Genomic DNA, 12,173 nt, shown 5'->3' with positions numbered 1-12,173 from the left:
AGATGTTGCACAAGGTTCTGAAAAAGGAGATCTTCAGGACTAAAGCTATATCAGAACCTACCACCTCCACGAATACAATGGCCTGCTTGGTTAACATACTGGGCTGGACAAGTGAAAGGGATAAAGATGTTAGATTATTTGCCACGAAGGTCTTTGCTGAGCTCGCAGATAACCTCCGAATTGTCTCTGTCCCTGGAGCAATGCAGCTCATAGGCTCACTTTTGGACACTGCCCACGAATCGAAAGAAAGGGATCCTCTAGGCATTGATAGCCCTGAGCCAAAACAAGATAACTTGATTCAGCAAGTTGGTGGAAATGAACAGAGCTCCCGGGTGATTAAATGGTTGAAGAAGACGGCAAAATATTGTTTGATTCCGAGGGATGAGCCACGTAACATGGATGAACCAAAGCCCCATATATTCAGATTCTGGAAACAGTCTGTTGCAAAGAAGAGCCATCGAAAGATCAAGATCTCCTCCCGGTACTGGGCATGTTAATTCTTGACAAGCTTGCTAGCTTTGATCTCGACAATTGTATAGAAATCTGCAGAGACCCTGGTCTAACCACAAAGGTTATACAGTTCACTAGCAATAGACCCAACATGACATACAGTAATGAGACACACAAGACACTGCTGAAACGTTCATCACTGAAGCTACTGTGCAGACTTGCAAAGACTAAAGGGAAAATTGGTGTAACTTTGCGTCAGAATATTTCAGAACATCCCTTCCTTTTGAGCAATCTTGTGGAGATCTTGGATAATAATGATAGCAGCCATGAACTGAGGGAGCTCACAACAGAACTCATTAAGAACATTGCCATGGAGGAAAAGATAAAGGAGGAGATCGGACACATCCCAGTGATCATTAGCAGGTTGATGGATGCATTTCTCAGCCAAAGTGCTCTCTCAAGAACAGATTCAGCTCAGTTGCTACAAATGACCTCCGGGCAAGCATTGGCAGTTCTGGCAATGGAGAGTGCGAACAACTGCTTAATTATGTTAGCGGAACCACACTCATTCATCAAGGAACTCACAGTTATGATCCATGGTGACAGGTACAGGTACGTAGCTTCGAGCCTGTTGCAGAATATGTGTGTGCATGTTCGACCTGAGCTTGGCAACTCGGACCTGAAGGAAATCTCCTACATTCTGAGAGAGGTAAGCCCTGCAAATATAGGCTATATGTGCAATATTAGAGGCGGATATTGTAACTTACTCTAGGCAGTTATATTTGCGCATGCTATTGCAACAATTTCTTTCTCCTACATTTAAGCTACTACTCAAGTAAATAGATGGCAATACAATCAATTGCCACTTCTATACTGTTGTACACAACACAACTAAATAAATGCCAATATATTTGAAGTTTAACCATGGCTTACATAGCTTAACTATTTCCACTACAGGTGCTGGAAGGAATAATGGATGCAGAAGGGACTGAACTGGAGGTCCTTGTTGGCCTTAGTTCACAAATATGTAATGTCATTCCTGGCAATTTTGCACGAGAACTAGAGCATGGTCAGATCAAGGAAAGATTTATAAGGAGGCTAGTCGATGCACTTAACTCAAATATGAGACCCACTGCTCATTGTCCCGGGATCAGAAGGTCGATAGTTGAACATACCATATGCATGATGGAGTGTAATCCTGAGTATGCCGGCTGTTTCAAGGAATGTTGGATGATGGAAGCACTGCTAATGGTGGAGCGTACACCTTCAAGGGCTGAAAAGTACAGGTTCTTCTCGGGTGATGCAGGACTCATGGAGCACAGCATACCTCTATCCACACTTGTGGCTAGAGCAAAAGAACTGATGGACCATGAGTAGCTACGAGGCATCAGCAGTGAAGTGCACCTGAATATGTGTTTAGGAGATATTGTACTCCTACTAATACTATATTCTCAGTTACACCAAGGAGATCCCATGAAACTGGGACTTGTAGACCCAATTTGCTCACCACAGTAGCGAGTTACACCAAGGAGATCCCAGGAAACTAGAATTGATATTAAGCAGTTAATTTGTGTATAACAAGTCACAATATGTATCATGATGATGGCAACTTAAATAATGAATGTAAGACCATGGATATATGAAAAATGATGAATCTGCTTTGCAATTCAATATGAAATGTCATGTTAGTTGCGCATTGTCAGGGTATGAGTCTTCAACGCCAACACAGTCTTTTAGATTCTATAAGACTTACACCGGGTGTTGTTTACCACTACTAAATGGCACGGTCATTGAGTACTCATGGAGTCAACCACTTCAGTCCAGATCCTAAACACTAATTGAGTTTGTCCTGCTAATTTCCCAACTAGATGGCACTGACGCCGACAAAGAACGATGCATTTTGAGCATGGATGGAGGGGAGCCTTATCACAATCTATTTTATCTAAGAACCCACTAAGCAGTGCTAGCATGGTAAAATTTTGGTTTACTCGAACACCACAAATATTGAAATCTCTGCTTCTCTGATCGCAATCGGCCATTAACTGAACACTACAGGGCAGTACCTATCTCATACAATCACGAACTGAACCGATGTATGTGTAGAATGCACTTCTAGGATAGTCAGAGCCCGGTGCGCCGGCAGCACTCAGCCTCAGGCCGGAGATCAGCCGGAGATAAAAGGGATTAATCAGAGGCGAGAAGGCGAGAGTGCACCTGTCAGATCAGAAAGGGTTCAAAGCTGGGACGCGACCTCCACACGGCCCAGCGATTCGTATCCCTGCCAGAGAGGCCGGTCGCGCGCCGCGGCCCCGGCTCATCGGCGCCGCCGCCGCTTCGAAAAATCGGCGAGAATGAAGCACCTAGAGCCGTGAGTGTTGGGATTTTTTTTTTTTTGGGAACGGCCGTGGGGCGGCCCTATGTCTCGCTTCACGCGAGACAGAGGGAGAGGGGAGGCGCTAGTTGGGCCGGCCCAGGCGCACGGGAGCCAGAACCTCGTTTTCTGTTTTCATTTTTTATCCCTCAAAGAAAGTTTTCATTTTTTTCACTTTTTTGTTTTCTTTTTTTACTTTTGTTTATACTTTCAAAGATTTTAACTAATATATTCCAAAAATAACTCTATATAAGACATTTAAAAATGTTGACCAAACATTTGCAAAATATTACATGTGTATAGAGAAAATGTCGGTCACGTATAGAAAACAGTATACTAAAAAAATACAATATGCATGTATGAAACAGTTTGTTATGTATTTTAAAAATGTTAACCAAACATTTAAAAAAATATTAAATGTGTAAAGAGAAAATGTTGACCTGTATTTAAAAAAAGTTGTGTTGGAGGAGAAACCACCGAGGCGGAGACAGGCCCGGAGGACAAAGGACAAGAGTTCGGTCGCCGCCACCACCTCGCCGACCGAGCCCTACCACCAAGCTCTTTCAGGCCACGCATGACCCGCGAGCAGACAGTAGCTCCCAGATCGGTCACTCACTTCTGCAAAGACCAAAGCGTGAGGGATAGATCTGAGGCGCCCTTATTGACCGCCGATGCCATCGCCGCCAGAGAAGCCATGACGGTCAACCAAACCCTAACTACGAATCTAACATAGACTATAGCCAAAAAACGGACCGCGCGACGGATCCGGCGATTCCAACCACCACCCAACGAGCATGTATCAGCCTGCCCCTGTGCCCCACTCATTGCTTGCTGATTCTGCTCTTCTTCCTTTTGAGGGAATTTGTCCCCGTTAAATGTTCGCATGGTTGAACCGGATACAATAGTACACCAATCATCCAAGGCCTTGCTCCACTGCACTATTCAGACGTTCCTTTCACGTGCCGCCGGCCGGCGCTCGGGCAAACGTTGCGTGCTAGGAACCCACTTGGCAATTGCACAAGTACTCTGGTGTACTTCTATTGTTTTACTAAGTACAATATAAAACATCTCTCTCTAAAATTAACGGTCACATCACCGGCCAAAGCATACTTAACTGTATATCATCCGTCGTTGAGAAGTGCACGCACTGTTGAGGTTCCCGCGCCGGACGAGTCCACGAAGCTCGTCGTCCAAACGATGGCCAGCAGCATCCCCGCCGGCGGCCTCGAGCACCGCGTCGAGGTGCCGGGTGCGGCTTACGGCTCCAGGCAGGGCACGGCGGCCGCTCCGGAGAAGTGGCTGAATTGCTTCGTTGGCGTCGTGGCGCTGATGGAGAGGATGGGCAACGCGCTCGGCACGCTGGCCTTCACCTGGGCCACCGTCGTCCTGCTCGGCGGCTACCCGACGGTGCTCGGGCCACTGGACTTCGGCTTCGCCACGATCATGGTTTTCTTAGAGGCCGTCAGGTATTCCATTTCCACGGCACATCACAGAATCATGGACTCGTGGTTTTCTTAGCACATGCACGTAGCGCTTATGCTTCAGAGATTGTTCTGGTTTCGTTTTGTATTTCTTGCATCTTAGAATTAACTTCGGATAAAGCGTGCTGATCTTGCGCTTGACGTGTTGATAGACCATGTCTAGCGACAGTAGGTTCCTTCCCGGCTCGGAACACACTTCCACATGCATTTCATTTTATTTTCAAAAATAAATTCCTGGGTACATACATTAATTTTAGGAAAAAAGATTTTCCCCCGCTTTATATATAAAGCACCATCACCACAACATCGAGCAAAAAGATACAAACGCACGCCACCACCGCACTCAACGCACACACCCAAGGCTAGATATAAAGGTGCCGAGCACCGAAAACACCACCCAACGACGACTAAGCACCCCAATGATAAGCCAAAGACCACCATGAAGATGAGCAATCCACCGAGGGGTGATGAGACGGACAAAGCCGGAGCGAGGACTCCAAAACGATGCCTTCAGGAGGGAAATGACCGTAGAAGCCGTCGCCGTCTAATCCCGAAAGATCAGGTTTTCACCCGGAGTGACACGAAGGCAGTGGGAGCACCACGACGGAGCCTACAAGAAGGAGAATGGCATCCGCGGACGCCGCCTCCGTTGGCCAGTACCGGGATCGGGCGAGTGGTGTACCCCGGTGCTCCAACCCTTCAGTCACAACCTCGCTCCGCCAACCACCCGCATCCATGCCGCCCAAGCGACCATGGCTGCCTGCCCGCACCCGAACCGCGCGGCCAGCCCACGACCAACGCGTCTCCCACCACCAGAGCCGCTGCCCTGCATCCAAACCGCCCCGAGAACCACCAAAGGTCGAGGCTTTGAACATTCTGCACTCCAACCGCCTCCGAGACCGCCAGCAAACCCGCCGAGTAACGCTGGAGCCGATAACAGACAACTCGGTGCCGTCGATGGGTAGCTCGGTGGCGGAGAGCCCCCGTCCCTCCAACCAGCTACCTCCCCCCCCCCCCCCCCCCGAAACCACCATTCCGCCCCACCCTGCCATAGGCCCGGCCACAGCATAAGCCCGTCGCCGTAGAGGAGGAAGCAGAGCCCATGACCGCAACCATGTATGGCGACCAGGGGAGTCTCCCGCATCGTGCGACGTCGACCAGCCGGAAGGGCCCAACCTGGCAGCGACGCACACATCCACCCGTTGCCGCGCCGCGCCCCGCCCACGAGCCATGGCAGGGAAGACCGACTGCGACCCGCGGCCCCAGAGGCGGATCTGGGCGCGCCGCCGCGACGCAGCCGCCGCCACCACTAGCCTCCAGCCCACACCACCGCCACGCCGCCCGTCGCATCGCCGTCATGCACCGCCGTTGGCCCACGCCGGCGCGTCGTCGAGCTGCCGCACCCAGCGCCAGGTGCCGCATCCTGCCAGAGGCGTCCGACCCACGACGAATCCCCCACATGCAGAGACGAGAAGGCCCCGCCGCCGCCAGCGACGAGCGGGCTTCACCCGCTTGCGCCCCCTGGCGACGGCGATGGAGGAGGGGGGGACCGGTGGTGGTGCTAGGGTTGCCTCCCCCCCCCGTACGCCCGCGGGAGGGGGGAGGGGGGACCGGTGGTGGTGCTAGGGTCCCCCCCCCCCCCCCCGGACGCCCGCGGGAGCGTCGCGGGAGGGGGGAGGGGGGAATTCACAGGAGCTCATTTTTACACGAAGCAACTTTACATACATTAATTAGAATAGTAGTTCCTCTGTCCCGAGTTACATGTAGTTGAAATGGATGTATCTAGACGTATTTTTGTCTAACAAATTTCAGGAATTATGATTGCCATCCTCCAAATCTGATTGTCATCCTGCAACACCAACCATAAATACAACCGCAAAAAAACCCATAAATAGACTAGAATAAAAGACATTTCACGATACAACTAGACAGACCAGTCAAAATACCAGAGTACATTCAAGCATTGTGCAAATCATGTTTGCGGTTTTGAGCATGCATCTGTCCACGAAAATTCGGGGCATACTTCCTTCAAGGAAAAAGGCAGCTCTCCAGTTTCACGGAACCAAACATTTCAACCAATCTTGCTACGGTAAAACCCAACAAAAGTGTGAGACAGGAAGCAGAATTGTTCACCTTCAAGGTGCAAATAACCTCCAGTAGACGGATCACCATTGCACATATTGAAATTGTTGCCCTAGAAGCTAAAATCACATGCCAAAACCTCTGTTATGATTCTTGTAATCACAGTCAACACAGGGGACTAAAATTTTCGAGCTTTACGAAAAACTCATGAAGATCAGTAAGCTATTTCATAACTGCCATTGTGGTTAATATGCAAATCAACTTTCTTTTGTGGATACCATAATGTCTTTTACTTAATTATGTCATATTTATACTTCAGGATGTTTAGCCGCCATAACAATAAGCTGGATTACCAATTGTTCTTTCGTACGAGAGGTGCTTTTAGGTCGCTTGGCTGGAATGAGCTGATCTTGACCGTATGCTTTGTGGATGTTCTGGTGCGGGTGATGATTTGGAATCCCGAATGGAAACACATTCTGCCGACCTTATTTCTGGCAGTACTTATGATTGGCAAGTTTCTCAGTCCAGGAGCTGCAAGACTGCTCGTATGCAATTCACTGTGCCATGTGATATCATTATGGAGTCCCATGGTTGCAATTGTATTGCTTGGTCCCTCTATACCATATAGCTATGGTGATGATTTTTACGAGCTGGATAAGTTTCACAATCACAGGTTTATTCTCAGAAACTCAATGGCCAAATGGACAATATACCTTGTACTGCTTGTGGTTGTGCTCCTCCTTACAATCAGCAAACTACGGTTCCCACGTGTCATCAAACTAGCAGATTGTGTTCTGGGCCGCATACTGGTATCTACCGAAAAAGGCTTTCGTCCCGTTTTATAGATAAAGCAAACCGCCACAAGACATACAGCCACAACAGGTTCACACACACGCACCCAAGTACCACAACAAAGTCATAAGGTTCTGCTGAGGGCACAGCTCAACAAGCCCAAAGAAAGAGAAAAAACAAAGCGTGACCATCGCAGGCGATCTAGTCAGGCTCCGGCGGCGGCGGCGGCGGCGGCGGCGATAGGCGGACGGCCATCGAGCGAAGATCGGCGATGAAGGCAGAGATGGCGTCGCGCTCCAGGGGACGGCTAAGCGGCCGCCAAAGCTGCAGGAAACCCGAGAATTTGTAGAGGGCATCAGTAGCACGACAAAGAGGGGTACACTCGATCATAAGCTTATTTCGAACAGTCCAAAGAGTCCAGGCAAGGGCCCCAACCTCCAGCCACCTAATGTGGCGAGAGGACGAGGGGGACGCTTGGAGTTCAGCAAATAAGTCGGGGAAGTTGGTGTGGGTCCAACTCCCCCCGACAATCTCGCGAAAGCAGCTCCAGAGGAACCGGGCGGAGGCGCAAGCGAAGAAGATGTGGTTGGAGTCCTCGGGGACAGCACAGAGGGGGCAGATACCAATGCCCGGGCCATTACGCTTGCGGACCTCCACACCGGATGGGATCCGTCCACGGATCCACTGCCACATGAAGATGCGGATCTTCAGTGGGAGACGGACGGACCAAACCATCGTGAGGGGGGGGGGAGCGGAGGAGGGGGCAATGGCCAAGTAAAGCGATTTGGTAGAGAACTGGCCCGACGACTCCAAGTGCCAACGCCCACGGTCTTGGGCTCCATCCACCAACGGCTCATGCAGAGCAACGCAATCAAGCAACCCACGCCAGGCGGCGGATTCCGCAGGCCCAAATGGCCGACGGAAAGCGAGGCGCCCTAAGTCAATAAGGGCCCTATCAACAGATATCATGGGGTCGACAGAGATAGAGAAGAGGATGGGGAAGCGAGCCGCAAAGGGGGAGTCGCCGGCCCAGCGATCAAACCAGAAGAGCGTCGAGAGGCCGGACCCCACCGAGATAGAGGTACCAATGCGGAGCACAGGGAGGAGCTGGACGAGGGACTGCCAGAACTGGGAACCTCCCGACTTCTGGCAGAAGGCAAGGGGCTGGCCGCGCAGGTATTTATTCCGGATAATGTCCAGCCAAAGGCCACCATGACCCTGCATGATGCGCCACAGCCACCGGGATAGGAGGGCAATATTCATCCGCTTAGAGCACATGATTCCCAATCCACCCTGCTCCCTAGGCTTGCAGATGTCAGGCCAGCTGACCATGTGATACTTCTGCTTGCCGTGCTCGCCAGCCCAATAGAATCGAGACTGGATTTTGGCGATCTCCTTATGGAGAGATTCGTGGAGGCTGTAGAAACTCATAAGAAATAAGAGGAGGCTGGAGAGGGAGGAGTTGATAAGAATGGTCCGGGCCGCCTTGGAAAGCCACCTCCCCTGCCAGGGCTCGCACCTAGTCTGGAGCTTGGTCACGTAGGGGCGAAGATCGGCGGCCAAGAGGCGCGAGTCACTGATGGGCGTCCCAAGGTAGGTAGTGGGGAATGAGCCCAGGCGGCAATTGAGTCTATTGGCAATGGCCACAGACTCATCAGGAGAGTATCCCATCACCATAACATCGCTCTTATCGAATTTGATCTTGAGGCCTGACATCTGTTGGAAGCACAGGAGGAGGAACTTGAGGTTGGTGATGTCCATCTCCGAGCCTTCGACCATGATGATCGTGTCATCGGCATACTGGAGGATGGAGATTCCCGAGCCCCCAGAGAGATGGGGGGTAATACCTCGGAGGTGGCCCGCGGCTTTAGCCTTATCTAGGATGGAGGCCAAAGCGTCCACGACCATATTGAAGAGGAACGGGGAGAAGGGGTCGCCTTGGAGCACCCCACAAAGGGTAGGGAAGAAGGGGCCGACCTCGCCGTTAATGTTGACCGCCGTGCGACCGCAAGAGACCATTTGCATGACTCTCGTGATCCACCGGTCGTCAAAGCCCTTTCGCAGAAGAACTTCCCTAAGGAAGGACCAGCTAACCGTGTCATAGGCTCTGTGAAAATCGATCTTCAGAAAGACCGCCTTCAGGCGTTTGACCCGGACTTCATGAAGGACCTCGTGGAGTACCAGGACACCATCCAGAATGTACCGACCCTTAATGAATGCAGATTGGTTAGGGTGGGTAATCCGGTCTGCAAGCAGGGTCACCCTATTGGCGTACCCCTTGGCCAGGATCCGGAAGATCATGTTGATGACCGTAATCGGGCGGAACTGGCGGATGTCCGTCGCCCCAGGGACCTTGGGGATGAGGGAGATGGTCCCAAAGTTGAGGCGGCCGAGGTCAATCGATCCTACGAAGAATTCCTCGAAGATGGCCATGATCTCAGTGTTGGTGAACGTAGTAATTTCAAAAAAAAAATTCCTACGCACACGCAAGATCATGGTGATGATATAGCAACGAGGGGAGAGTGTTGTCTACGTACCCTTGTAGACCGAAGCGGAAGCGTTGACGCAACGTAGAGGAAGTAGTCGTACGTCCTCCGGTTCAACCGATCCAAGTACCGTTACTCCGGCACCTCCGAGTTCTTGACACGCGTACAGCTCGATGACGCACCCTCGATCTCCGATCCAGCAGAGGCGCCGAGGGGGAGTTCCGTCAGCACGACGGCGTGGTGACGATCTTGATATTCTCCTGTTGCAGGGCTTCGCCTAAGCACCGCTACAATATGACCGAGGTGTAATATCGTGGACGGGGGCACCGCACACGGCTAAGGAACGATCAATGATCAACTTGTGTGTCCTAGGGTGCCCCCTTACCCCCGTATATAAAGGAGGGAGGGAGGAGGTGGCCGGCCCTAGAGGGGGCGCGCCATGAGGAGGGGGAAACCTACTCCAAGTAGGTTTCCCTCTCTTTTCCTTATCTTATTTGGATGGGGAAGGAAAGAGTACTAGTATTAGGAAGTAGTACTAGTAGTAGTAATAGGAAGAGGGGGAAGGAGAAAGGAAAGGGGGGGCCGCCCCCCTTCCCCAATTCCGATTGGGCTTGGGGGGCGCGCCCCCCTCCCTTGCTCCTTCTCTCTTCCTCCTACATGGGCCCAATAAGGCCCATATACCTCCCGGGGGGTTCCGGTAACCTCCCGGGGCTCCAAACTTCTCCGGAACCTTTCCGGTGTCCAAATATATCCGTCCAATATATCAATCTTTATGTCTCAACCATTTCGAGACTCCTCGTCATGTATGTAATCATATCCGGGACTCCGAACAACCTTCGGTACATCAAAATACATAAACTCATAATATAACTGTCATCGAAACCTTAAGCGTGCGGACCCTACGGTTCGAGAACGATGTAGACATGACTGAGACACATCTCTGGTCAATAACCAATAGCGGGACCTGGATGCCCATATTGGTTCCCACATATTCTACGAAGATCTTTATCGGTCAAACCGCATAACAACATACGTTGTTCCCTTTGTCATCGGTATGTTACTTGTCTGAGATTCGATCGTCAGTATCCAATACCTAGTTCAATCTCGTTATCGACAAGTCTCTTTACTCGTTCTGTAATACTTCATCTTATAACTAACTCATTAGTTACATGCTTGCAAGGCTTAGGTGATGAGTATTGCCGAGAGGGCCCAGAGATACCTCTCCGACAATCGGAGTGACAAAACCTAATCTTGAATTATGCTAACTCAACATGTACCTTCGGAGACACCTGTAGTACTCCTTTATAATCACCCAGTTACGTTGTGACGTTTGGTAGTACCCAAAGTGTTCCTCCGGTAAACGGGAGTTACACAATTCTCATAGTTACAGGAACATGTATAAGTCATGAAGGAAGCAATAGCAGAATACTAAACGATCAAGTGGTAAGCTAACGGGATGGGTCATGTCAATCACCTCATTCTCCTAATGATGTGATCCCATTAATCAAATGACAACACATGTCAATGGTTAGGAAACATAACCATCTTTGATTAATGAGCTAGTCAAGTAGAGGCATACTAGTGACTATATGTTTGTCTATGTATTCACACATGTATCATGTTTCCGGTTAATACAATTCTAGCATGAATAATAAACATTTATCATGATATGAGGAAATAAATAATAACTTTATTATTGCCTCTAGGGCATATTTCCTTCAGTCTCCCACTTGCACTAGAGTCAATAATCTAGATTACATAGTAATGATTCTAACACCCATGGAGTCTTGGTGCTGATCATGTTTTGCTCGTGAGAGAGGCTTAGTCAACGGGTCTGCAACATTCAGATCCGTATGTATCTTGCAAATCTCTATGTCTCCCACTTGGACTTGGTCCCGAATGGAATTGAAGCGTCTCTTGATGTGCTTGGTCCTCTTGTGAAATCTGGATTCCTTTGCCAAGGCAATTGCACCAGTATTGTCACAGAAGATCTTCATTGGTCCCGATGGACTAGGTATAACACCTAGATCGGAAATGAACTCCTTCATCCAGACTCCTTCATTTGCTGCTTCAGAAGCAGCTATGTACACCGCTTCACATGTAGATCCTGCCACGACGCTTTGTTTAGAATTGCACCAACTTACAGCTCCACCGTTTAATAAAAACACGTATCCGGTATGCGATTTAGAATCGTCCGGATCAGTGTCAAAGCTTGCATCGACGTAACCATTTACGACTAGCTCTTTGTCACCTCCATATACGAGAAACATATCCTTAGTCCTTTTCAGGTATTTCAGGATGTTCTTGACCGCTGTCCAGTGATCCACTCCTGGATTACTTTGGTACCTACCTGCCAAGCTTATTGCTAAGCATACGTCAGGTCTGGTACACATCATTGCATACATGATAGAGCCTATGGCTGAAGCATAGGGAACATCTTTCATTTTCTCTCTATCTTCTGCTGTGGTCGGGCATTGAGTTTGACTCAACTTCACACCTTGTAGCACAGAC

At 49.9% G+C, this 12,173-nt stretch overlaps 1 protein-coding gene across 1 annotated transcript; it reads left to right on the top strand.

Annotated features, from left to right (window-relative positions):
• Positions 1 to 490: 490 nt before the first annotated feature.
• Positions 491 to 1,893, top strand: LOC123040846 (uncharacterized). The gene is made up of 2 exons (XM_044463588.1): positions 491 to 1,159; positions 1,408 to 1,893. The coding sequence occupies exons 1-2, from the start codon at positions 491 to 493 to the stop codon at positions 1,825 to 1,827; spliced, it is 1,089 nt and encodes a 362-aa protein (XP_044319523.1). The 3' UTR covers positions 1,828 to 1,893.
• Positions 1,894 to 12,173: the final 10,280 nt, after the last annotated feature.

This window comes from Triticum aestivum, chromosome 2B, assembly GCF_018294505.1.
Source record: "Triticum aestivum cultivar Chinese Spring chromosome 2B, IWGSC CS RefSeq v2.1, whole genome shotgun sequence".
In the NCBI taxonomy this organism is placed as follows: domain Eukaryota; kingdom Viridiplantae; phylum Streptophyta; class Magnoliopsida; order Poales; family Poaceae; genus Triticum; species Triticum aestivum.
Note: the sequence above shows the minus strand (reverse complement) of the source record. Positions and strands in the feature narration are given on the sequence as shown.

Bases quoted from the DNA above. Each gene is read 5' to 3' on its own strand.
- LOC123040846 (XM_044463588.1), top strand. From the start codon at position 491: ATGTTAATTCTTGACAAGCTTGCTAGCTTTGATCTCGACAATTGTATA. The intron at 1,160-1,407 runs GTAAGCCCTGCA...TTTCCACTACAG, and splicing joins TCTCCTACATTCTGAGAGAG to GTGCTGGAAGGAATAATGGA.